Source organism: Dermacentor variabilis, chromosome 4 (genome assembly GCF_050947875.1).
Source record: "Dermacentor variabilis isolate Ectoservices chromosome 4, ASM5094787v1, whole genome shotgun sequence".
NCBI classification, from domain to species: Eukaryota; Metazoa; Arthropoda; class Arachnida; order Ixodida; family Ixodidae; genus Dermacentor; species Dermacentor variabilis.
Window position 1 is genome coordinate 237,131,625 of NC_134571.1, and position 27,042 is coordinate 237,158,666.

General features: G+C 44.2%; 1 protein-coding gene across 11 annotated transcripts in view; it reads right to left on the reverse strand.

The window, feature by feature from the left end:
* LOC142580219 (DENN domain-containing protein 2D-like) overlaps positions 1–27,042 on the reverse strand; it is a 674,834-nt gene that overhangs the window by 573,671 nt on the left and 74,121 nt on the right. For all 11 annotated transcript variants that reach the window (XR_012827652.1, XM_075691126.1, XM_075691127.1 and 8 more), the window contains exons 3-4: positions 24,716–24,809; positions 6,098–6,168 (exon numbers count right to left, since the gene is read on the reverse strand). Coding sequence is in view for 10 of the 11 variants with exons in the window: in XM_075691126.1 (XP_075547241.1) it covers positions 6,098–6,168; positions 24,716–24,809 (165 nt within the window). In the remaining variant the exon portion in view is untranslated. The remainder of the gene's footprint in view (positions 1–6,097; positions 6,169–24,715; positions 24,810–27,042) is intronic.

Sequence of the window (27,042 nt, forward strand, 5' to 3'; positions counted from 1 at the left end):
GTGGTTGGGAGAGAAGCACTGCTGAGCTGGGATTATCGACACGGCTCTGGGCCAAGAAGGTTTGAGTGCCAGCTTCGTACTGGCAACGGGAGCCATGGAGGTTCGGACTGGCCCGTGACGCTGGCTATCTAGGGTGTGGCCGTCGACCTCAGCGACGTTCGAGCAAGGCTCCCTGGACCTGCAGCCTCCCACGGCACTGCCGGGCACTCCAGGAATTGGATCCCCCTTTTTCGGTAGACCAGCACACTCCCATGGGCACCTCGTCAGCACTCGGAGAGGTAGCGGCGGAACCCGGTGGTAGGCCTAACCAGGAAGGCCGGAGTGCGACGTCACCAACATAGTTCGGGCCACCGACACCCGAGATGGAGGAGCTAGCTGGTCAATACCAAGGTAACGAAGCTTGCGGAGTCGGCAGGAGCACCGACTGGGACCAAGAGCTGACGCGCATCGTACTTGGAGAGACATGCGATGACGGAACTTTGTAAGAGCGTTCCTTTATGTTAATGTGCAGCCATAAGCCAGGGTTGCGAGACTTTCGTGCGAAATGCACTAAGGACGTAAGTAGGCGAGGATAAGGACATTGTTTTGGATCGGGCATTGGACATTGTTTTAAATTAGGATTGACCTCAAGAATTTGAACAATTCTCTGGAACGAGACTTTCGAAACGAACTCAGAGAAATAAAAGCTAATTAAAAGTTTACTGATGACAAATTTGATGATATGGTAACTAATCTGAAAGCAGTCCTAGAAGAAAATAAATGCTTGTGCACTGAAAATGACAACCTAAAGTCACGTTGTGATCAAATAGGAAATCAAACGAAATCGAACGAGTCTCGAATCGTGGACTGCGAACAGTACTCGCGAAACGCCAATATAGAAATAAAAGGAATATCAGTGAATGCTAACGAAAAACTGATGGAAATTATGATGAAGCTTGGTGACTGTATTGGGGAACCCATATCACCGTCTGATATTGACGTGTACCACCGGGTTTCAATACCAGTAAGCCAAACTAAAAAGAGCATTACTGTCCAGTTTGCACTCCGAAGGAAACGAAATGCTGTGCTGGAGAAAGGAAGACGAAAGCGACTAATGGCTAGTGAAGTTGAGTTTTCTGAATCTGTTCCCATTTACGTCAATGAGCACCTGTGTCCTGAAAGGAAGCGCCTCCTTGCACAGGCCATTGCCAAAAAGTGTAAAACGAACTGGAAGTTTGTTTGGGTGCGTGATGGGCACATTCATGCCCGCAAATCTGAAAACAGTGCCAGACTAAGGATCACTAGCTCGAATGATTTGAATAAAATGAGCTAAAAACATGGATGCCGCCATGAGCTGCCTCGAACTTCCTTCTATCGCAGATCTAGATAGCATTTACTGTGAAAATAGCGTTGCTGTTTTTCATATAAACTGTCATTCTGTGTGCAACAAGGCTGATGAAATACATAGCCTGTTTACTTCCCTTAACTTTTTGTTCCATGCAATAATGTTTACTGAAACCTGGTACCACGATGATTCAACATACTTTGTCCTAGACAATTATACTCATTTTGCTAATAAGAAGCAAACTCGAAGAGGTGGTGGTGTATCCCTGCAAATTGTGAATTCGCTTCAAGCAAAAATACTTGAGAAATTCACATTCTGCACTCCGGACTGTGAAGTGTTAATTGTTCAGAGTGACAAAAATATCTTTTGTTTGTCTACCGCCCTCCAGATGGAAAACTTGAAATTTTTTTTTTTCAGCGTTAGAAGCACTCTTTGATTATGTGTCTATAAATGAGCATGTGCTATACCCTTCCGGTGATATGAATATTGATAGGCGAACCGCGCCACCAGAGCAGACAGAATTTGCTTCTTTATTTGATTCTTACACTCTTGTGAATGTAATTACTGTACCAACGCGCGCAACTTGTTCCACTTCCAACTACTTTAGATTTAATTACCACTAACAATGATAAAAGCACTATAACTTCCGGAACTTTGATAACTGACATCAGTGATCATTTTCCAGTATTTGCCTTTATTGCTAATACCAACCCTAAAGATGCTTCTGAATCACCGGTGTCTTATTATCGCTGCCTTGATTCAAAATCCCTCGACACCTTTCGTAATGGAATATGTACAGCCAACTTCTCCCATATATTGTCGCTACCTGACGCAGATGTTGCGTATGATGCACTAATGATTGTGTTAAACTAAATATATCAAAACTGCTTTTTTTAAAAATGCTGCCGCAAACGAAAATCGAAGAAACCATGGATTACGAATGCCTTATTGAAAAAAGTTTAAAGAAGAACGAAACTATATGCGCAATTCATTAAATCCAAGCATCCCGTGAAATTGTCTCAATATAAGAAATATCGCAATAACTTGAACAAAGAACTACGTCAAGTCAAGCATGAATACTTCAGCTATTCGTTCTCAGATAATTTTAGCACGAACCCTCAGCATCGATGGCATCAACTAGGTAAACTGCTTGAACGTCGCTACAACAGTGGTCCAAACTGCATTATGCGCGATGGTGCTGTGCTGACAGGGCAGGATCTCTCAAATGCTTTTAACGATTTCTTTGTGAATATCACAAATACAGCAAGCTCGCCTTCTAATTCAACAAACACATCAATTCACCAAGCACCAGGAGTCTCGATGTCGATGTTTATGTCCTCTACAAACGAAAATGAAATTTCTGTATTCAGTAATCTTAAAAACAGGAGGGCTTTAGATATTAACGGTTTTCAAATAAAACCTCTAAAGTATGTAATTAATTTGTTAGCTTCAATCTTAACATACATATTCAACCTTTGTCTCAGTAGTGGAGTATTTCCTAAGCAGATGCAGATTGCAAAAGTTATCGTGATACACAAAGGAGGCGATACCTCTGAATTGTCAAATTATAGGCCGATTTCAATTCTACCGGTAATTTCTAAAGGCATAGAAAAAATTATTCACACTAGAATAACTAATTTTTTTAGATAAGCATTCCGTTTAGTCGAGTGATCAGTTCGGGTTCAGACCAAAAAGATCCACTGAGTTGGCACTGCTCAAGCAAAAGGAACTCATTATAAATGCATTTGAAGACAAGCTCCTTGTCCTCGGAATTTATATTGACTTTTCCAAAGCCTTTGATTTAATCAATCATGACTTGTTAGTAAATAAACTAAACCACTATGGTATAAGAGGGATTCCTAATTCTTTGATACGGTCATACCTTCAACATCGTAAACAAATTGTAGCACACAATGATGCTCTGTCTGATGGCCAATACATAAAATCGGTCGTGCCGCAAGGCAGCATCTTAGGCACCTTGTTGTTTTTAGTTTACTTAAATGATATATTTTACGCTAAGCTACCAGTGAACCTTAGTGCCTACGCTGATGACCTTACGGTGCTCATTACAGGTAGTAAAGAAAATGACATCCTCTACAGGTAATGAATTTTTGCAATACATGTGTCAGTGGTCGCAGGAAAACTACCTAAAGGTGAACACAAGCAAAACTAAAGCCATGGTATTTCGAGCGAAAAACAAAGTTGTAAAAGATATTATGCTTGGGTTTGGGGACAACTATATTGAAATCGTACGCAGTATCAAATGTCTGGGAGTAACCTTCTCGGAATCGCTTAATTGGGATGCCCAAATTAATAACATATGATCAAAAATGAACAAAGTGAATGGGGTACTATGTCATCAACGGTATGTACTATCCACAAGAATTAAACTATTAATCTACAATGCTTTCTTAGTTCCAATACTTAACTATTGCCGCACTGTCTGGGGCACAAGTACGAAGCATAATTTATCCAAGATTATTGCTACTCAGAAACGTGCGATAAGATTAATTGCTAACATACCATGGTATGCCCACACAGAAAGCTTTTATTCCACGTTTAACATCATTCAAGTGCCTAACCTTTATGCCTTCAGATTAATTCTTATGTGCAAGAATGCTATTAGAACAAACAACGCAGATATGTTAACACTATTCAACCTTCAAAGCCATGTGCCCATGTACAATGTATGCCGTTGCATGGCTTGGTCTACACCATTTTGTCGGACTGTGTACCGATTTCAATCAAACGCTTATAAACTTCCCTGTTACCTTAACACACTTGAACGTAATAACATCTCACAGGAAGAAATATTCAAAAATAAGTTAGTGTTTTGCCGCTCCTGCACTAAAGTATGGTGTTCCATTCTGTTTTTTGTATGTCATGCTATTGTTTCTTACATCACACAATGTTAACAAATGCACTAAGGCTGTTCTCAATTTTGTACGTATGTTTTCTTACTGATCCCTACTGTATTTTTGCCCTTGTACATTCACAAATTTTGCAATGTATTCCAATGTTTCTAGTATTTTTCTCCGTTTGTCATGACTAAGCTGTTTCCTCGTCATGCTGTCATGTTTTTTCAAGCCGCTGCATGCGGCTTTTGCTCTTTCGTCCGCTCTCATTCTGTATTCTGTGGAAAGAGAGAAATAAAGAGTATTATTATTATTATTATTATTATTATTATTATTATTATTATTATTATTATTATTATTATTATTATTATTATTATATTTTGGCTATGCAAGTGTGGAGTTTCATTTTTTTTTCACAATTGAGTTTTGATATTTCCTTTTCGAGTTTTGACTTTTCTATTTCGAGTTTGGGTAAATTAAAATCTGTTTGCTGTGCTCGCCTGCGTCTCCCGACTCCATCCCTTCCAACATCCGCACGGCCCCGAGATCAGCGACACCAGCCAATATATTGGAAAATGAAACCATGTATAGAGCTGCGCTCAAATTTCGCATTGGGCAGTTTCGTAATTGTTGGTGAATTATTTTGTTTCGTAAGTGTGCTTTAGTTTTTTTTTACTCTCGCATTCGTAGCATCGGGACGATGCTTCTTTTAAGAGGGAGGCATTGACACGTGTACTTGTTTATCCTTTTTCCAGGGACCACATTTCACCCGCTAACAGGTTAAAGTTAACACTCAGCACAAGACATGCCTGCATGATATGGAACTCACTCGAATGTTATTGCTGTTTCTCTGTTATGTATGTTCTCGTCGAACTTTTAGTTGTCAGAGTGTATGCACGACACAAATTGTGTAGTACTTTCTTGAACGCACATGAGCACTAGCAATTACACTGGAACAGTCATGTATAAAAGCCGATGCGGCTGACCAGTAGATTATATTTTCGACACTTGCTGACAGTGCTTGCCACTATCGTTGTGCTTTGAATGTCACTTGCCTCTAGGGGCACAAGTTGGCCTAATAAAGAGTTAGTTTTGCGATACACAGTTATTGTTGCTGTCCCTACTAGGTGACACATGCACAACAAGACTGATCTCAGACAATAACGAGGTGGTGTTCCATTGTGGACCTAGCCAAGGGCTGTTGCCAATGGCTGGATGGTGCCAGACAAGAGCAATGGGCTCAACATTTTGCCAACAGTGCTCAATATTTGCTCGCATAAAGAAGAAGCTTTGACCTGAACAAACACATAAATGGTACTTTTGAGCATCTGGAGGTCACAGCATTCGTAACAGTAGGCAAAAGAAAAACACTTGCAGTGATGCTAAACAGAAACATGCAGGATGCTATGCAAAAAAATTTTGTAAACTACAAGTTTCCTCCAAAGAAATAAAAATGAGGAATTAAATTTGTGGGATGGGAAGCTAAGTGCATTTATAAAGCTTATATTGGGAACAAAGAAAAAGTCTTTCTGGCCAAAATGCATGAAGATGGTGATCCACTGTCACTGAAAAAGGCATGCTTTTAAGGTTGATTAAGACTTTTTGATATTCTTTGAAATCATGAAGAAATGTTGGTGCCTTTGCTTCATTCTTTCTTGGTGTAGTTGGTCTTTTCAACTTGATACTGAAAGCAGATTTGCATAGAGGTCTTCTCAAACAATACTTGCTATTGTCAAAGCTTGGATGAGTCGGCAAAGCTGCTGCACAATAACCGCATAACACGGCCTCTCAGAACAGAGCCAGCTGTTCTTGCAGTGTTCGCGTTGTGGAGCAGGTCATGGTTAACAGCAACGCTCAGCCCTCAATGCACCACACACCTGACCATCAAGAAGTGCACACCCGAAAGTGAGGCACTCACCCTTTTGATGGACCTGACATAAACCAGCCTCTTCTGGACGTCCTTGATAGACACCTCGCTGCTGCTGTCCGCTGCAAAAGTGGAGAAGAGCCAATTCAATACAGTGATCAACAGAGCATGATGCAACCAAGTTTCTGGTAGCCTAACAAGTGCAGCTATGAGTGTGCATGCTTGCAACTACAGCAACTGAGAGTCGTCAGCAAAACTGGTTTTGCCAAGAGCAGCATGGCTAGTCTCCCAGACTGCAGGAAAAGTGTACGGACATTCAATAAACAAGTTACTTCACAGACTTCTTTCTGAATATAGACAGATTATCAATGAACCACACACTTGGTGAAGAATTTCACTACTCGGTGGCAAAAAGTTATGTAGCAGTTGACTATACAAAACGTACGTATCTGCAATGCAACTACATTCTGCCACTGCCTGCGCAGTGCCTCAGCTGCCCATCCATAGTACACCTCTGGAGGGACACTGCAATGTATTACTGGAACAAGCTCGATAGTTTCTGCGCTCATAACACGCACTGCAAACAAATCAGCAGGAAAAGAGTAATCATTCTCAACACACCCTGACCTGGCTCCAAACGGCAAGGCAGCCAGCACCAAATTGCTGCAAAACATCTTGTTTATTTCACTCATTGGCCTTCCAGAGAGTTACGCTGCACCACCTTCTTATTTGGGATTTGCAAAGTGCGCAAAAGGCCCAGCTAACATGAAATTTACAGTGACATGACTCCTCATTGTATTTGAATATTGACACGAAGTAAGCCGCCCACTACGAGTCCCAATCGCCAGAAGTCAGCTGCCCACTAAAGGCATCATCATCATCATCATCAGCCTGATTACACCCACTGCAGGGCAAAGGCCTCTCCCATACTTCTCCAACTACCCCGGTCATGTACTAATTGTGGCCATGTTGTCCCTGTAAATTGCTTAATCTCATTCGCCCACCTAACTTTCTGCCGCCCCCTGCTACACTTCCCTTCCTTTAGAATCCAGCCTGTAACCCTTAATGACCATCGGTTATCTTCCCTTCTGATTATATGTCCTGCCCATGCCCATTTCTTTTTCTTGATTACAACTAAGATGTCACTAACTCGCATTTGTTCCCTCACCCAATCTGCTCTTTCTTATCCCTTAATGTTACACCCATCAGTCTTCTTCCCATAGCTCGTTGCGTCGTCCTCAATTTAAGCAGAACCCTTTCCGTAAGCCTCCAGGTTTCTACCCGTACATGAGTACTGGTGAGACACAGCTGAGTTATACACTTTTCTCTTGAGGGATAATGGCAACCTGCTGTTCATGATCTGAGAATGCCTGCTAAACGCACCCCAGCCCATTGTTATTCTCCTGATTATTTCAGTCTCATGATCCGGATGCGCAGTCACTACCTGTCCTAAGTAGATGTATTCCCTTACCACTTCCAGTGCCTCACTACCTATCGTAAACTGCTGTTCTCTTCCGAGACTGTTAAATATTACTTTAGTTTTCTGCAGATTAATTTTTAGACCCACCCTTCTTTGCTTCTCCAGGTCAGTGAGCATGCATTGCAGTTGGTCCTCTGAGTTACTAAGCAAGGCAATATCATCAGCGAATTGCAAGTTACTAAGGTATTCTACATTAACTCTTATCCCCAATTTTTCCCTATCCAGGTCTCTGAATACCTCCTGTAAACACGCTGCAAATAGCACTGGAGAGATCGTATCTCCCTGCCTGACGCCTTTCTTTATTGGGATTTTGTTGCTTTCTTTATGGAGGACTACGGTGGCTGGGGAGCCACTATAGATATCTTTCAGTATTTTTACATACGGCTCGTCTACGCCCTGATTCCGTAATGCCTCCATGACTGCTGAGGTTTCAAATGAATCAAACGCTTTCCCGTAATCAATGAAAGCTATATGTATAAGGGTTGGTTATATTCCGCACATTTCTCTATCACCTGATTGATAGTGTGAATATGGTCTATTGTTGAGTAGTATTTACTGAATCCTGCCTGGTCCTTTAGTTGACAGAAGTGTAAGGTGTTCCCGATTCTATTTGCGATTACCTTAGTAAATAGTTTGTAGGTAACGGACAGTAAGCTGATCGGTCTACAATATTTCAAGTCATTGGCGTCCCCTTTCTTATGGATTAGGATTATGTTGGCATTCTTCCACGATTCCGGGACGCTCGAAGTCATGAGGCATTGCGTATACAGGGTGGCCAGTTTTTCTAGAACAATCTGCCCACCATCCTTCAACAAATCTGCTGTTACCTGATCCTCCCCAGCTGCCTTCCCACTTTGCACAGCTCCCAAGGCTTTCTTTACTTCTTCCGGCGTTACTTGTGGGATTTCAAATTCCCCTAGACTATTCTCTCTTCCATTATCATCGTGGGTGCCACTGGTACTGTATAAATCTCTATGGAACTCCTCAGCCACTTGAACTATCTCATCCATATTAGTAATGATATTGCCGGCTTTTGTCTCTTCACGCACACATCTGATTCTTGCCTATTTCTAGTTTCTTTTTCACTGCTTTTAGGCTTTCTCCATTCCTGAGAGCATGTTCAATTCTATCCATATTATACTTCCTTATGTCAGCTTCCTTACGCTTGTTGATTAACTTAGAAAAGTTCTGCCAGTCCTATTCTAGCTGTAGGGTTACAGCCTTTCATACACAGGTGTTTCTTGATCAGATCTTTTGTCTCCTGTGATAGCTTACTGGTATCCTATCTAACGGAGTTACCACCGACTTCTATTGCACACTCCCTAATGATGCCCATAAGATTGTCGTTCATATCTTCAACACTAAGGTCCTCTTCCTGAGTTAAGGCCGAATACCTGTTTTGTAGCTTGATCTGGAATTCCTCTATTTTTCCTCTTACCGCTAACTCATTGATCGGCTTCTTATGTACCAGTTTCTTCTGTTCCCTCCTCATGTATAGGCTAATTCGAGTTTTTAACTTCCTATGGTCACTGCAGCGCACCTTGCCGAGCACGTCCACATCTTGTATGATGCCAGGGCCAGCGGAGAGTATAAAGTCTATTTCATTTTTAGTCTCGCCATTCGGGCTCCTCCACATCCACTTTCGGCTATCCCGCTTGCGGAAGAAGGCATTCATTATCGGCATATTATTCTGTTCTGTGAACTCTACTAATAACTCTCCCCTGCTATTCCTAGAGCCTATGCCATATTCCCCCACTGACTTGTCTACAGCCTGCTTCTTGCCTACCCTGGCATTGAAGTCGCCTATCAGTATAGTGTATTTTGTTTTGACTTTACCTATCGCAGATTCCACGTCTTCATAGAAGCTTTCGACTTCCTGGTCATCAAGACTGGATGTAGGGGCATAGACCTGTATGATCTTCAATTTGTACCTGTTATTAAGTTTCACGACAAGACCTGGCATCCTCTCGTTAATGCTATAGAATTCCTGTATGTTACCAGCTATATCCTTATTAATCACGAATCCGACCCCTAGTTCTCGTCTCTCCGCTAAGCCCCGGTAGCACAGGACGTGCCCGCCTTTTAGCACTTTATATGCTTCTTTCGTCCTCCTAACTCCACTGAGCCCTATTATATCCCATTTACTGCCCTCTGATTCCTCCAATAGCACTGCTAGACTCGCCTCACTAGATAACGTTCTAGCATTAAACGTTGCCAGGTTCAGATTCCAATGGCAGCCTGTCCGGAACCAGGGATTCTTAGCACCCTCTGCTGCGTTGCAGGTCTGACCGCCTCAGTGGTCAGTTGCTTCGCAGCTGCTGGGGACTGAGGGCCGGGGTTTGATTGTTGTGTTCATATAGGAGGTTGCGGCCAAGTATTGCACCAGGGTGGCCAATCCTGCTCTGGTGAGGAAGTGCGTTACCGGTTCTGGTCACCGGGATCAGGCCACACTCCAGGCCTGTTTATGCAATTTTATCAACACGCGGATTTTTAAAAAAAATCCGGTGGAAAATTGCGCGGCACTGCGATTAGAACCACTGTCCTCTTGCACGCGAGGCGGATGTTCTACCTCTACGCCACTGCTGCACCCACTAAAGGCACCGATTGGCAAAGAGAAGACGACAAAGGGCATAGTTGTGCCCCGGGGATTTTTGGGTGTTGGCCATCATTAAAAGAAGGCTGTTCTGTTTGGGCGACTCCGTCTTAGTTATCTTCGTGACATTTTACTGGTGGAGGTGCTGGGTTCATACTACCATTGCCAGAGACGTAGTGTACCCCTGACACGTCTCCAGTGAGTAGTCTGGGAGACATTAACCCTGTGCACATACGTACAAGCTGCCATCTGCAAGGGCTCCAATCTGAGCATGGTCTTTTGCCCGAGCGTATCCGGATGATGAACCCGAGCCCACTGCCTTCTGCTGTGGCTGTTGTGTCGGCGCAGTTGATCATCAACCAGCTGCAGGCGCCGATTGTATTCCACAAAGATGTTACTGAAGACTTGGAAGATTGGCTAGACCATTTCGGGCGGGTCACCGAATGCAATGGATGGAACGAAGACCGTATACTTCGTGCTCCAAGACTCTGCGAGGACGTGGTTTCATAAGCATGAAACACGTGTGATGAATTTCGACGACAGCTGAGCAGACAGTGCAACATATACTCCGCGCTCCAAGACTCTGCGAGGACGTGGTTTCATAAGCATGAAACACATGGGATGAATTTCGACGACAGCTGAGCACCACATACTCCAACACGGACAGGAAAGAGAGAGTGGAGTTGGCAATACGGGCAAGATTCCAAGCCCCGAATGAAAGCGGCACCACGTATATTGAAGACATGGCTCAGCTTTTGAGACATGTGGATGCCTCAATGGCCAAAGACAAGAAGGTCTGATATCTGATGCGAGGCGTGAAGCAAGAGATTTTTGCTGGGCTTATTTGAAATCCACCCGCTACACTTGCAGACTTCCTTGCTGAAGCGACAGCAATGGAAAGGGCCCTCTGGTGAGTGCCCTATGGTGACATGGTGAGCGCCCTATGGAGATAGAGAACTTCATCGCGCGTCGTGGTAATTCATTCGAGCAGTGAAGGCACGAGCCCTGTTCTTCATCGCCCGCTCAATGCCGATCACCCAGTCCCGTGTTTCCTCGAGACGCTCATAGGTGTCGTTCGCCCAGCCCTACAAACCCAGAAAACTGAGTGAAGCGACCTCTGGAGGTGAGACTACTGACACCTATTCAACATTCAGGCACATTCCGGTAATCAACGACAAGTTGTAACATCGGACATATTGGTTACCATATAAAACGAAGAAGTCACCACTTTAATTTACACTGGTGCTGACAGCTTGGTTATGAGCAGAGAGCTTGTGTCAAAGTTAAAGAAAGTTTTTACACAGTGGACTGGACCTCAGATCCGTATTGCTGGAGGTCATATACTAATTCCCATGGGAAGAAGCACTGCTCAAGTAAATATTTGCAGATTACCGTACGTCAGGGTCTTCGTTATTCTGCCCAGTTGCTCAAGGGACTTGATACTTAGCATGAACTTTCTACAGGCGAATGGAGCCCTAACGAACCTGGAAAAATCGAGTGTGACATTCTCTACAGTGAAAGCCATAGCAAGCGACGCTGGCAACAAGAAGCACACCGGAAATGCCTTGCGCATCGTCGATGACAGCATAACACTACCGCCAAGAAGCAGCCTACTGACCCTGGTAACGTGCGACAGATTCAACGGCTATGAGAGCATCGCCGAGGCAAACATTTCGTTAATGCTTGAGCAGAACATCTGCATTGCACGGGGCCTCGTCCAGCTTCAGAATGGACACTCATTAGTCCTGCTGACCAACTTCAGCAACGAATATCAGCACTAACCGCATGCCACAGCTGTCGTTTTTCTCTATGAAATTGCTGCCCTCATGGATGTCACCTCGCTCGGAAGTGCTTCGCCTAATTCATTGGAAGCAGTCAACCTGCAGTCAGTCAGTCTTCGCCTTTTAAGGACCTGCTCCGCCGTGAGTACGAGTGGCTGGCGGCAGAATACCGGAAAATTACGCCAACCGGACCTGTCAAAAGAGCCTCCCTGATGGCTGCGTGTGGTTGGGTGCATTTGGCGTGGGCTGCTGTTCCACAAGATGTCGTGGTGCGGTCATTTGCCAAATGTGAAATTTCGCGGGACGACGACGCACTGTGGGACTGTAGCAACGATGATGATGGCAGCACTAGTGAAGATGAGTAGTCCAGTGACCATGTCAGCTACTCATAAATTTTTGTTATCGAATGCACCCTTGGGTACGCTCTCCTTTTTTCTTTTTTTTCCTGTCGCACGATATGGGGGGGGGTCGACTTACATTCGAGTCGACTTACAATCGTGTAAATACGGAAAGTCAGGTATGACTCTGTCGCTGTCTGCGCATGAGATGCCGGCTTCTTCTTTGCTGCTGCCTTTCTACCTGCAGACTTGCCAAACAGGGAACGCATCTTTTCCTTGCATGCATCCCAGCTCCCAATTTCATTTTCGTTATTTTCCAACCACACCTTCGCTGCTGCTGCACCATCAACTTTTGTATGTTTTCCACTGTGAAATAAACCACTAACTACAATGCCCCGATGCCACATTATCGGTTATAATGATGAAGTCTGGCTGCTGGGTGTCCGAGCTGAAAGGTAGTGAGAGGCAAAATCCTTGAGAAGAAAAAAGAAAATGAGAAATTTGAGCTGCTGCACGATGGGCCGCTGCTCCAACAGCCACCGTGTGCTCATTTTCCAGCCATCTCCACCCGGCTCTCTTTCGTCGCCCTTCGACACCTCTGAACACGAATGGGCTGCGCCCATAGCTCTACACCGCCCTACCCTCCGAAGCATGAATGAACCATGCCAACTGCGCCGCTCGCAGATTACTCGCATGTTGCTCATGGCTCCTCATTGAGCACAGTTCTGTGAACAGCTTAATCGCTTGCATTCGTCGTTGGCTGCGTTAAAGTCGTTTCTGGCCACGCGGTTTCTCAGCTTCGCTGACTCGCTGCCGCTTTGAGGTAAAAAAATATGTTTTCCAACATGATCGGCTCATCCCAATGATTGTTCTTACTCGCACGCTCGTACAGGGGTAGCCAGTCCTCTATGTCGGCATTGTCAGTCCTGCAGAATGTGCCTGGGTCTTTTAGCTGAGCCAGGACAACCCTGTCATTGCAGTCACCTCAGTGGGTGCCGAGCCCTCTTCAGCCATTGTGGAGAAAGACAAGCATCGGCTGCTGCAGAGCTCCGTTGTACCATGTGGGTGCCCCACACCTCCCACCAAAATGCCATGCAGATGAGAGTAGCCAAAAGTGATAGGAAATTGTATTTATGATATATATACAGAGAGAGATGGCTGCAGGCTAAATGGCAGAACAACACGAGCGCTACTCTGATCATCATCTTCACCGAATTTCTGGCGCATTTGTCCATGCTCGGCAGGATGCGTGCTTCAGTGCACAAAAATAGCGTGTAACAATATTTTGTGCACTATTGTTACTTCAAAGGTAAAGAGAAACTGTTGCGGCAGGCGTACATTCAAACATGTTTTTCATATCTAAAAAAGCATACAGATCACCAACTTATTGTTTCAAGCTCAGTTTAGAGCAGGCTGTTTTAGGTCGGACTTGGGATGGTTTAAGACAAAAATAGTCCAGCAACAGTGCGCTGCAGCCGAGGAACGAGTGTTGGCGCGCATCAGAGCTTCTGTCCAGTCGTTGCGTGCCTTTTTCCTCCAACCAATGCGAAACGACGCGTTCGCTTGTCGGCACGTGCTGAAGGGTGCCGACGCATGCCGCTGCTGGGTGTTAACCGTGCAAAACGTAGATGGGACACAAGATGAGAAGAAGACACCGCGAGCGCTGATTGCTAGAATAGCAGCTTGGGTTTGTTGGTTTTTTATCCTGGTGTTAACGGCACAAAACGTAGATGGAACACGAGACGAGAAGATGACACCACGAGGCAGCGCTCGTGGTGTTGTCTTCTCGTCTCGTGTCCCCGGTCGAGCTCCTATCAATTGTAAAGAACATTGCAAGATGTGTGCCTGAGGATGAAAAAAGCTCGTGTATTTCAGAAGGAGTAAATTCTCTCGCGGGGAAGTGGTCAAAGCAGAACCAGCAGCTGGATGTTAAGAGAACCGTCGAGTACCTCAAGTAGAATTATCTGGTTGATCTGGTTTTAATGATTTCTGATAAAGAAGGTAGTTGTGCTGTTCTGCCCAATTCGTCATATCGTCAGAAAGCGAGGAAAGCTGCTGCAAAAAATTTTACCATCATGACGTGCACTGCCGCTAAGCTCAAAAAGCTAGCGTTGGGTCTGTGCGATAGGTGTAACCTGAAAAATCTTGGTTTGGCTATCAAGGGTGCGAAAAGCAGAGTGCTCAGCATTTTATTCTTTGCGAGAACCCATAAAAAAGACGTTCCTTTCCGAGCCATCGTATCTGAGCGTGATACATGGTAGGGGACTGTCTCTAAGTTTCTGCAGAAACACTTCTACTTGCTCAGAATTGAGGACCCATTCATGATAAAGAATTCCGAAGAGCTTATCGCATTTCTTCGTGATCAGGAAGACTCGAGGGAATCGTTGTTTCCGTTTTCCATTGACATTATTGACCTATTTTATTCCACTCCACAAGATAAATTGCTTTGTGCTATTAGGGATTCCACTGATGACTACGGCCCAGTGGCTTTTCAGAACGCATGTGGCGAAAAATGTGGACAACTTTATAGAAATTCTTCGTTTCTATCTTCCATCGACCATCATTAATTTCGAAGGAAAAAACTTCATCCAAAAACACGGCATGTGTATTAGTTCCTGTACTGCCTCTTTATTAGGTGACATCCTTTTATCATATTTTGACAAGCGAATTGCTGAATGCCTTGCCATAACTTACTTGGCTAAGATTTTTAGATATGTTGATGACTATGCCAGTTTTTTAAAAGGGGTATCGAGGGGAGGGGGTTCAACTGCAGTGAACCATGTTCTTGAAATTTTCCGCGAGAGCGCCTTTGGGTTGAGTTTCATTTTTGGATTACCTTCGCATGGATGCCTGCAGTTCATAGACATTTGCATTGTTATTGCTGGATCCTATGCATGCTGGAGGTATCGGCCTCGCTCAAAAGGTATTTTAAACTACCAGTCTGCTTATTCAAAGCTTGTCAAAAGGGGAATAGCAAAAAACTGCCTGCGTGCTGCTAAGCATGAATGCAACTTAACATGCTTTTTCAGCTGCTAAGACTGCACAGAGCAGGATTTCACTGTGAGATGGTCACCTCGGTGCTAGAAGCCCTTGCCAAGGAAGCACAGGGCCCATCAGAGCTCCACCCAAGCGAAGAGACGCAACACCGGAGACCTGTTGCGCCCCCCCCACCACCTCATACTACCACCAAATCTCTCACCGCCTCAGAAAGATGGCTGAAAAATGTTAAGTCCCGGTGGTTTTTACAGTGCCCAAGAAAGTGGCGGGCATGTGCAACATGGTGCAGGGAAGGAAGAAAAGGAATGAATGCAGTATCACGCACGTTGACAAGTTCGTCCCATGCACGATAGGGTAGTGTACCAGACACCCCTCTCATATGGCAACAGCTACATAGGCGATGAGCAAAACGAGAACAAGGTGAAAGCAGGAGCCAATGTTTCGACAGGTGGACTTGTCTTCTTCAAGGCGACGTATGCTTTCCTCGCCACAGTATGTATAGGTGGGGTTCTTCTAAAGGGGAGAGGGTGTAAGGCGGAAGGGTACGGCAACGAGGGAAGGTGTGTTAGTGTGTCGAATTCAGAGTAAAGGAATGCTGTGCACAAGGCCAGGACCACCCTCCCATCTGTCAACCCCGTGTCAATCACCTCTGACACGCCGGCTGAAAAAAAAAAAAAAAGAGGAAAGGAAAGGGAAGAAAAAGAGAAAAAACAGAAGAAAAAAAAGTATACGGCAATACACCAAACTAAGTGTTGTTGCCTATAGCTTGAAATCTAGCATAGCGAATAGATTCTAAAGTTCCCTTTGAAATGTTTATGCCTATTGGTTGCAATGTCTTGAACTTATGGATAAGGTATGGTTCTCTGTATTTTCTTTCTCGTTCGGAACGGAAATTTCACTGTAAGATGTAGAGTTTAAGTTCATCAAAGTTATGACCTAGTTGGTTGAAATGCTCGGCGACGACGACTTTGGGAAGCTTTTTAGCTGTGTCCGCGCAATGTCCGCTTAATCTGACGTTCATTGATTGTCCTGTTTCACCTATACATATATTGTTTCTTACAGAAGGAACATTCAAGCATATAAATCACATCCGAACTTGTACAAGTGAAGCTAGATTTGACCATGTGTATAACTATTTGCGGTGCTTTTAATTTTAATGTCACTGTGAAGGTGCCTGCAGCTCTTGCACCTTGGGCGACAACATGCTTTTATTACAGGGGAATGCTGTTGGCTGACTTTTGCGTGCACTAACGTGTCTTTAAAGTTCCTGTTTCGGCGATAGGTAACCCTAGGTACATCCGGGAACGCTTTTCTCAGATGCTCGTTACTTGATAATATTGGGTGGTATTATCGTGGGATGTTGTTTATGTTTGGGAGTGCATTAGAACATTTTGTTATGAAGGCCGGCGGTCTGTCAGACTCTAGTGTGAACTGTTTCTTTGCCAATTCCGACTGTTTCTCCAATCTTGACGCAGCATCATAAGCTCTATCGAGAGCAACTTGGGGATAGTTCCTTTCTGCTAGCGTTGTTTTAAGGTCATTTAGGTGGTGGATATACAGTAAACTCTCAGTTGTGCGAACGTCGGTTTATCGAATATTTCAAAATAACGAACTTTTTAAATATCCCCAGCAGTTTTCTTATAGATTCTATGCAAAAATGTTTCACTTTAACAAATTTCGGAAAAGTCAATATTTCAGTTTAACGAACTCGCTCAGAGGACCAAGGCTTATTTTTACGATCAGAACCGATGCCCGCTCTCATCAAATCGCCGCTCCAGCGGCAATGTAACGTCGCTGGCGCTACAGCGCCCCTGGGGTAAAGCGGCGGCGCGGAAAACGAACGGCAACGAGGCATGGCCTCCGAGATTGTCTATACAAAACGAGCAAGCATGTAATCTCGGAGGCCACAAACAAAGTAACATCGCTGGCGCTTACAACGCCGCCAGAGCAAAGCGGCGATCTGTCACACCACAAACCACGTGGTGTGTGTTTTTTTCCGACCGGCTAGTCGTGGCATGGTCGTCGTCTCTTTCTTTCGAAGAAGAGGCTAAGTAGACGAAGAAGAGGCAACTGCCGAGCCAGTTTCAAGCCCTATAACTCTAGCTGAGGTTGTAGGGTACATTGGAAAGTTGAGAGACTTTGCGTCTCAACAGCAAGCTGTGCCAGAAGAAGTGTACAAAAACATTGACTCTTTGGACAGTTTTGTTACTTCCTGTGCTTTAAAAGTACAAGTGCAGAAGAAGATTACAGATTTTCTTTCTAATGAGAAAGGCAGCATTATAACTGTTATGAACCTTGTACTTCTTGATACTGTAAAAATTCCATTTCACACATTTCTAACACTATGTATGCCATGTCTTATGTTGGTCTAGTGAATATTCAGTTTAGTGAACTTTCAGTTAAGTGAACTACTTCCTTCGGTCCCTTGAAGTTCACTCAAGTGAGAGTTCACTGTAATCGTGGTCTTCGCTGCAGATTCTTCTTATTCGTTTCGCTTGTCCGACAAAAATTCCTTGCTTGAAATGTCGCGGGTGATGACTGTTGTACTCTAAATATTGCTGGCTATCCGTAGGCTTCCGGTAAAGTGTCGTTCTCAGTTTTCCATTTTCTATGTAGACCGTCGTGTCCAGGAAGTTGATCCGACTAGGTGAACAGTAAATTTAATACTCGGGTGAAAGCGAATGAAATGGCTAATTAAGTCGGTTAAGGCGCTTGTGCCGTGTTCCCATATTATAAATATGTCGTCAATGTAATGAAGATAGGTGTGGGGTTTTAAAGGGTGGGATTTCAACAGGTCTGCTTCAAGCTGTCCCATGAAAATGTTCGCATACGTAGGAGCGAAGGCCGTACCCATGCTTGTGCCGAAAGTTTGCATGTAGTGAATAGAATAGAATTCGAAATAGTTGAGCGTTAGAACTAACCTAAGGGGCGATAAGTAAACTTCAGGAGCATGCGCTTGGGGATTGATTGCAAGGGATCTAGAAACGGCTTCCATTCCTTCACTCGTGGGAATGTTGGTGTAAAGGGCAGAAACATTCAAAGTGACTAGAATAGCGCGGTCGGAAAGGATTTGGTTGGCGTTGATGCCGTCGATAATTCGAAAGAAGTGTGGCATGTCTTGAATGAAAGATGGGAAGGTGGTGGGGATGTTTGACAGGTGGTGACTTAAGAATTTAGATAGTGACTCAGTAGGTGTGTTATTAGACACAATAGGCCGACCTGGGATTTCTGCTGTAAATATTTCTTTGACTTGAACTTTATGTATTTTAGGAAGATAAAAGCGGCCTGCTTTTTTGTTCTTAGGCATCATGAAGCAATATTCAGATTGCGTGATTAGTTCCCTGGACAGGAGCTCCACTATTGTGTTTATCAGAATATTGCTGTAATCTAAAGTTGGGTTAGAGTCGAGTTTTCTGTAATAGGTGTGGTTGCTCAGTTGTTTAGAGGCCCCATTCTTGTACTTTTCTATAGGCCAGATTAGGATACTGCCGCCTTTGTCTGCTGGTTTTATTACAATATCCTTCCCTTTCGCAAGTTCTTTAAGGATTTGGTGTTGAGCGGGGGTCAAATTTTTGCGTTTCCGGCAATGCCGCGCTGACTCTAGAATTTCCTTTGATATCAGTTTTATGTATAAATCCAGTTCTGGGCACTGATCGGTTTCCGGTGTCCACGTGCTAGGTGGTCTAAGAGTGTCTCTATCTTCTTTTCCTACATCTGGTCTACCGAAAAAGTACTCCTTTATGCACATGCGTCGTGAAAACTCTTATATCTTTAGGGAGTTTGTATTCGTTTACTACGCTGTTCGTCAGACAGAACGTTAAGACCACATCTCAGGAGATCAACTTCTTCAGGGCTTAGACTCTGGGATATGTCTACTACATTGCTGCAGTGCTCTGGATGCTCGCCTGTAGGACTGTCGGTGGAGCTACGTGCTGCAGATGTTACATTAGTTTCATTAGGTGGATGTGCAGCTCTAATATCTTTGCGCTGGTATTTATCTAGTAATTTTTCCTCCTTAGTTTGGACGAATTGTTTAAGTTCTCTTCTTTCCAGTTCAGATAACTTTATGATGTTGAGTTGATTAGCAATTATCATAAGTTGTTCCTTGCAGTGTTCTTCGAGAATGACAATAAGGGAGAGCGATGCATTTTCTAGGACAGCATTCCACTTTAATAATAGCCTGGAGGGTAAAGAATCGAGGGTGCATCTAACCTTAATTCTGAGACCTTTTGGGATTTTCCTCTGTTTAATGCAGCTAGTGTAAGTTTTTAGGTGAAATCTGTAATTTGTTTGTTTTGAGACAAGTTTGCGGGATTGGAGGAAACCGCAAGATTTATTGTTGCATGTGCTATCCCTAGTGCGGGGTAGTCATTTCTGTTTGGTTCGGGCCTACCTCCGGGGCGAAAAATCTTCAGGTGGTGTCTCTCCAAAGCTTCCCAAAGCTGTCGCCGAGCATTTCAACGAACCAGGTCCTAACTTTGATGAACTTAAACTCTACATCTTACAGTCAAATTTCCGTTCTGAATGAGAAAGAAAATACAGAGAATCATACCTTATCTATAAGTTCAAGACATTGAAACCAATAGGCATAAACGTTTCAAAGGGAGCTTTAGAATCTATTTGCTATCCTAGATTTCAAGCTATAGGCAACAACACTTAGTTTGGTTTCTTGTCGTATCCTTTTTTCTTCTTTTTTTTCTTTTCTCTTCCCTTTCCTTACCTCTATTTTTTTTTTTTTTTCGGCAGGCGTGTCAGAGGCCATTGACACGTGGTTGACAGACGGGGGGTGTGGGGGGGTGGCCTTGGCCTTGTGCACAGCATTCCTTTACTCTCAGTTCCACAGGCTAACACACCTTCCCTCGTTGCCGTACCCTCCCGCCTTACACCCTCTCCCCTTTAGAAGAACCCCACCTATACATACCGTGGCGAGGAAAGCATACGTCGCCTTGAAGAAGACAAGTCCACGTGTAGAAACGTTGGCTCCTGCTTCACCTTGTTCTCATTTTGCTCATCGTCTTGAATTTCCATCTCCCGCATTCCCTGTGCTTTCCCTGAACAGCTACACAGGGCAGATGGGACGGTGTTTAAAGGGACCCTGAAACGATTTTGACGATTTTCTATAAACGTACTGAGTCGTTAGAGTAGGCCCTTGCGATCATTAATTGACACATCTTAGTGCTCCACGTAAAGTGTGTAATTTATTATAAGGTTTTAAAAATGCACATCGCTGCAGATCGCAGTACACTGCTCGGCGGAATTTTAAGCCGCCCCTACCCATATGACCGAAATCACCCATATGACGTCAGTGGGGCGAGCTATCCGATTGGCTGACCGGGGCGCGTGATCGATAATGTTTCCAACTTTATGGTAAACAAATGATGTTCGTAAAAGTTGGAACGTTGGTTAATTTGTTTTTATAAAAAGAATTTAACATAAGGAGAATGCACAAGAAAAATTTTTCAGTATACTTAAGCACTTCCGGCACACAGCAAGTGTTGTCTGCTTGTGTTACAACGTGCTCCGTCTTTGACGAGAGCTCCGCCGTCAGTGTCGGTTTGTCTTTTCGCGAGCGCTATGATTCGACTTTGTTGCGTTGTGGACTGCAAACGTAGCGACTGGCAATATGTCAAGCTGCGACATCGTGTCCTTCTGCAAGCCAGTAGACGAGCGGACTAGCTGCAGCGCATCGGACAGCCGCTATCCGATGGGCGCCAGGATTTGTGCAATTGCGGCCGTCACTTTACACCGGAAGATTACTAATGCAATTGCGTTTCGCGAGTCCGGTATTAGGGTAAACGCAAGCGCAAGGGGACAGGGCCTGGCCGTGTCCCCTTGCGTGTCGTTTCAGGGGATGAACAGAAGCGAAAATGTGAATGTTCTGCACGGTGCAGCCACCTGGTGGCATATCACAACCACACACAGTAGCAGTAACAAAATGTATTCTTCTTTGCTGTTGGTGTAAATTTTTCGCAGGAGTGTAATCATTAACACATTGTTTTCGTAAACATTTAAAATGTTTTACACTTGGTTAGAGCAATATTAGCTTTTTCTTTGGCTGGTTAAGCTCTGCGCCAACGGGTGGCTGGACCGTGGAGACCGATCAGGCAGCTCACGTACATCTACGCTAAAGTTCCTTCATCAGCTTGAGTTTATGTCTCCACCGTTACGTCGAAATATTCAGGTAGTGTGTGATTACCGGAATACCAGACACGTTCAGCGCTACAACAGAATGCTCGCAACGCACGCTGATTCGATAGCTCTCGCTTGGGGTCGACGGCCAAACGGCTAGCGGAGAGGTTTCTCGCAGGCGGGGGCGGGCTCCAAAACAACCGGAAGTGGACGATGTGACGTCGCATCGTGACGCAGAACCAGTGAAGACGGAGCTTAGCCCCAATCGCTCGGCAAACGAGTTGAGGAGGAAAAGCATGGCTATGGAGGAAAATCACTTGTAATCGCTTGTAGCTCCATTAATACGTAAGACTTCACTTAAATTGTGGTGCGAATGTTCTACTTAAGCTGTTACCTACGCGTCTACAAAATTTGTCCGAACCGTTTCACGAACCCTTTAAACATCAGACTGCAGGAGCACCACGCAGGGGTAGAAGGATTGGCAGGAGGTGGCAAATTGGCTGACCATTGTCATCACTGTCGTAATTGCATGCCTAGGTTCCACGACACAAAAGTCTTGAAGATGTTTGCGTCACAACTCAGCCGAGAAATCTATGAAGCATACTGTGTAAAAATGCAATCTGGCAGCTGCGTAAGCAGCTCTTCAATGTCACTTAGTGAAAGAAGAAGAAACTTATTTATTTATTTAGTGAAAGAGAGTTAAATTATTTACATAGATATTTGTGCCGCTCATGCCTGCATGACAATGTCGAGTGATGGTTGTCCAATGATTATCAAGTGTGATTATGATACATGTTTAAAGGTGTGGCTTTGCTGGAGTAAACCTGAGTTGAAGTTCCGCGCTTGTCCAGTGTGTTTCCTTTCTTTGCCCGTTGTCATTTGCGCGGTTACATAATGGATTCAAATATCAACCACCAACTAGCCCGCCTTTCTCTGTTACTGTACAGTACCCAAAGCAGCCACAATACCTCCATTCGAAGTAGTAATGAACAGGTTACAGAGGCTCCTTCTATAACTAGCGATGAAGTTGGAAGGGCCTTATAAGACATGAAACGAAGAAAAGCTGCAGGAGAAGATGGACTACCAGTCGATTCAATCGAAGATGGAGGAGAATCTCCAAGAGAATGAGGGTAACACTGGACTTCAGTCAACCAAGGGAACAGGCAGACTTCAGGAAGGGATACTCTACAAATGATCACATCCATGTGATCAATCAGGTTATCGAGAAATCTGCAGAGTACAATAAGCCTCTCTATATGGCTTTCATAGATTACGAAAAGGCATTTGATTCAGCAGAGATACCAGCAGTCATAGAGGCATTAGGTAACCAAGGGGTACAGAACGTTCACATAAATACCTTGGGAAATATCCACAAAGGTTCTACAGCAACCTTAATTCTACCGAAGAAAAGCAGGAAGGTACCTATAAAGGGATCAGACAGGGAGACACAATCTCTCCAGTGCTATTCACTGCATGCTTGGATGAAGTATTCAAGCTATTAAACTGGGAAGGCTTAGGAGTAAGGATCAACGACGAATATCTCAGCAACCTTCAATTTGCAGATGACATTATCCTGTTCAGCAACACTGGGGACAAGTTACATCAAATGATTGAGGACCTTAACAGAGAGTATAAGAGTGGGGTTGAAAATTAATATGCAGAAGACAAAGATAATCATGAACAGCTGGGCAAGGGAACAAGAGTTCAGGATCGCCAGTCAGCCTCTAGAGTCTGTGAAGGAGTGTGTTTACCTATGTCAATTAATCATAGGGAATCCTGACCATAAGAAGGAAATTCAGAGAATAAAAATGGGTTGGAGTGCATACGGCAGACATACTCAGATCCTTACTGGAAGCCTATCATTATCATTAAAAAGAAATGTGTACAATCTATGCATTCTACCGGTGCTGACATATGGGGCAGAAACTTGGAGACTGACAAAGAAGCTCGAAAACAAGTTAAGAACAGTGCAAAGAGCGATGGAATGAAGAGTGTTAGGCATGATGTTAAGAGACAGGAAGAGAGTGGTGTGGATCAGAAAGCAAACAGGTATAGCCGATATTCTAATTGACATTAAGAGAAAGAAATGGAGCTGGGCCAATCACGTAATGCGTAACCATTAGGGTTGCAGAATGGGTGCCAAGAGAAGGGAAGCGCAGTCAAGGACAGCAGAAGACTAGGTAGGATAATGAAATTAAGAGATTCGCAGGTGCTAGGTGGAATCGGTTGGCGCAGGACCGGGGTAATTGGAGATCACAGGCAGAAGCCTTCACCCTGCAGTGGACATAAAATAGCCTGATGATGATGAAGTGTATTAAATTGAGCAGAAAGGTCTTTCGACACAATGTTTTTAGTTTGCATTTAATTCAGCCGTGAAATTGGAAAATATTGTGGTAAGCAATAGGACGCTCGCACCGCCACTTTCAAATATTTTTTTGTCTTGCTGGAACGCTTTTCGGGAATAAAATTTTCAGTTCCATGCAGTTTGAATATTCCTACATGACATATTGAAAAATAACACACAAAACAAAACTGTCAAGTGGACATACAAGTTCAATCTTTGGTGGAATCAGTCTAAATGGATTCAACTATACTCGTTTCTAAATAAAACGTTTTAATGTCAGCACCCTCTGTTTCTTTAGTGAAACCTCGTTATATTCATGGAATTTTCTTGGCACTTGAATATTTTTGCAAGTGGCTCGATTGTTTCCTGTTGAAACACTAGGCACAAAGGCACAGTCTGCCCAATATTTTGATGTATGGCAGAGACCCAATGCTGCCACTGGACACGGTCCACAGTCACCGAGAACGGGACAAAAGTTCAGCTACTGTGCATTGGAGTTCAGTAATGTGGAAAGTTGGGCTAGTTGGTGGTTAATCATCATACCTTGCTGGTGAAGCAGCGCACTGACACGGACACAGTGAAGACTCTGTGTCCATGTCACAGTGAAGTGTCATCTTTTCTTGTGTGTCTTCACTGTGTCCGTGTCAGCGCACTGCTTCACCAGCAAGGTATGATGTGTACTGGAGTGCTAACGGCTGCAAAGGGCTTGCAGTTCACAACAGGAATGTCTCCTCGGCTATGGTAGGGGAGACAGCAGGGAAGGAATGTCATCTGAGGATGCTAGTCGAGGCAAAAGCAGACAGTAAAGCTCACCCCCTGGCAACGGCAGAGCAACATGTCAAATTTTAAAAATTTGCCCTAGCAAAGAACCAATTTGAAAAACTTGTGTGATAAAATGACGCTTAAGAATTTCCAGGGTACAATTGAAATTTCTGGAAGGGCACAAAAGGAATGATGCAAAGGGAGCAAGAACTACTCTCAACACCACAAGCACACAAGTGACTTACCCTGTTGTGTCTCGCCATCAGCACCGTCCCGCCTGTGCTTCTGGGACTGCTGCTGCCGGGCCAGTGTGAAGGACTGCCGGATGGCATCTCTGATCTGCAAATAATCCAGACACATCTGATGGGAGACTGGCACCCAGGCAGCTCTTTACAAACCACTACAGACCAAACATCCATTGAGGACAAATGACATGCATGCCAGGGACTCACCTTGAACACCACGTCAGTTTCAACTACCAAGTTTCAATGAAAAGAGTTGTTTTATGCACTTCTTTGGATGAGTGTTGTACACAACCTCTAGGTACATGTTATGATCCCACCTTTGGTCCTACTAGGCAATTCCTACTACTAACTAAAGCCTTGTTACTGATTAGATACTCCCTTCGAGAAGTTTTGTAAGTACACTCAACCCTCATTATAATGAAGTTGAAGGGGAAGCCGAAATCACTTCGCTATATCCATTAATGTCATTTACTGCAATATATGCGTAATGGGGTGGACAATTGTAAACACGAAAATAAGAAGATGGCTCTGCGGCCCACGGAATTGCTACACAGCCACGCGTGAAATGAAATTTGAATAAAAGAACAAAAGAATGTTCAGAATGTGCAACACACAACTTAGCACCTGATGACAGAGGCTTTAGAGAGCTGCCTACTGTTCCATCGTGATGGTCTTTTGCGTCGACTTTCCATCTGGCTCGTCACGGTCCAGCAGCATGTGGCACACAACCCAGCACTCTGCTGTGTGATCGAGGAGGCAAGCAAACTTTGCCACACTGGCTTTGCTCGTCTGGCTCCGAGATCGCATCAATGCCAATGCGATCTTGGAGGCCATGCCCAGCTACCAGCCCACGCGGTGTTGCCGCAGGGAGAAGTGAATCCACGGCCTGGGCAAGGTATAAGTATCAGTGGTGGCAAAGCTCCCAAAAAAGCCCATACATCCTGCATTAGCGGCTTATGGAGGCATGGAAACGCCATCTACATTTCGTGCTGCCCACTCAGCAGGACTCTTTAAGGAGCTACCAGGCATTGTTTGGGATATCATTGGCCTTAGTGAGATTAGAAGAACTGGTGAGGCTTACACAGAGCTGAATAACAGCCATGTCCTCTGCTATAGAGGACTCCCAGACATGAAGTTATAAGGGGTAGAATTCCTAATACATAAGGACATAGGGGGCAACATTTAACAAATTCCACAGCATTATTGAGAGGGTAGCAGTAGTCGTAATCAAACTCAATAAGAGGTATAGATTAAAGGTAGTACAAACCTGCGCTCCAACATCCAGTCACGACGACGAAGTAGATCAGTTTTATGAAGATGTTGAATTAGCAATGAGAAAAGTGCAAACTCAGTATACAGTAGTACTGGGCGACTTCAAGTCGAAAGTGCGGATAAAAAGCATGCTGGTAAACAAGCAATTGGCAACTACTGTGTCGGCTCTAGAAACAATAGAGGAGAGATGTTGGTAGAGTTCGTGGGAAGGAATAAGCTATGAATAATGAACACCTTCTTCAGAAAGCATCGCAACAAAAAGTGGACCTGGAAAAGCCCTAATGGCCTAAACAAGGAATGAAATCGATTTCATACTTTTTGCCAATCCCAGCATAGTGCAGGATGTAGAAGTGTTAGGCAGGACAAAAGCAAGTGATCATAGGTTAGTGAGGTCTAGGATTAACTTGAATTTGAAGACAGAAAGAGTAAAATTGGTCAAGACAAAACAGGCCAACCTAGACGCAGTAAGTATAAAAGCGGACCAATTCGGGCTGGTACTTGCAAACAAATATGCAGCCTTAGAATGGCTAGATGTAGATGACATAGAGGTAATGAGTGAAACTGTAACTACGCTGGGCTTTAGAAGCAGCACTTGAAGTGGGAGGCAATGCACCAAGGCAACCAGTATGTAAGCTCTCCCAAGCAAAGAAGGACCTAATAAAGAAACGACAAAGAATGAAACGGTTGAACTCAAGAGATCAGGTAGAATTCGCGGAATTGTCAAAACTAATCAACAAGGAGGAAATAAAGGATATTCGAAATTATAATGTAACAAAGACTGAGGAAGCAGTAATAAATGGACGCAGCATGAAATCAGTGAGAAGAAAACTTGGCATGATGATGATGATGTGTGGTGTTTTGTGGCGCAAGGGCCAGGTTTGGCCAAAGAGCGCCATGACAAGTGATAATGTTGACGATGTATAATGGAAGATGTGACTTGGCTGTAAAGTGGCCTAAAAATAGTCACTGTAAAGTGCGTAAAATCTACTTGCTATAAAATTATGGCGATGACAAATGACAGATACTATGAACATTAAAATCCATCGTAAAAGAAT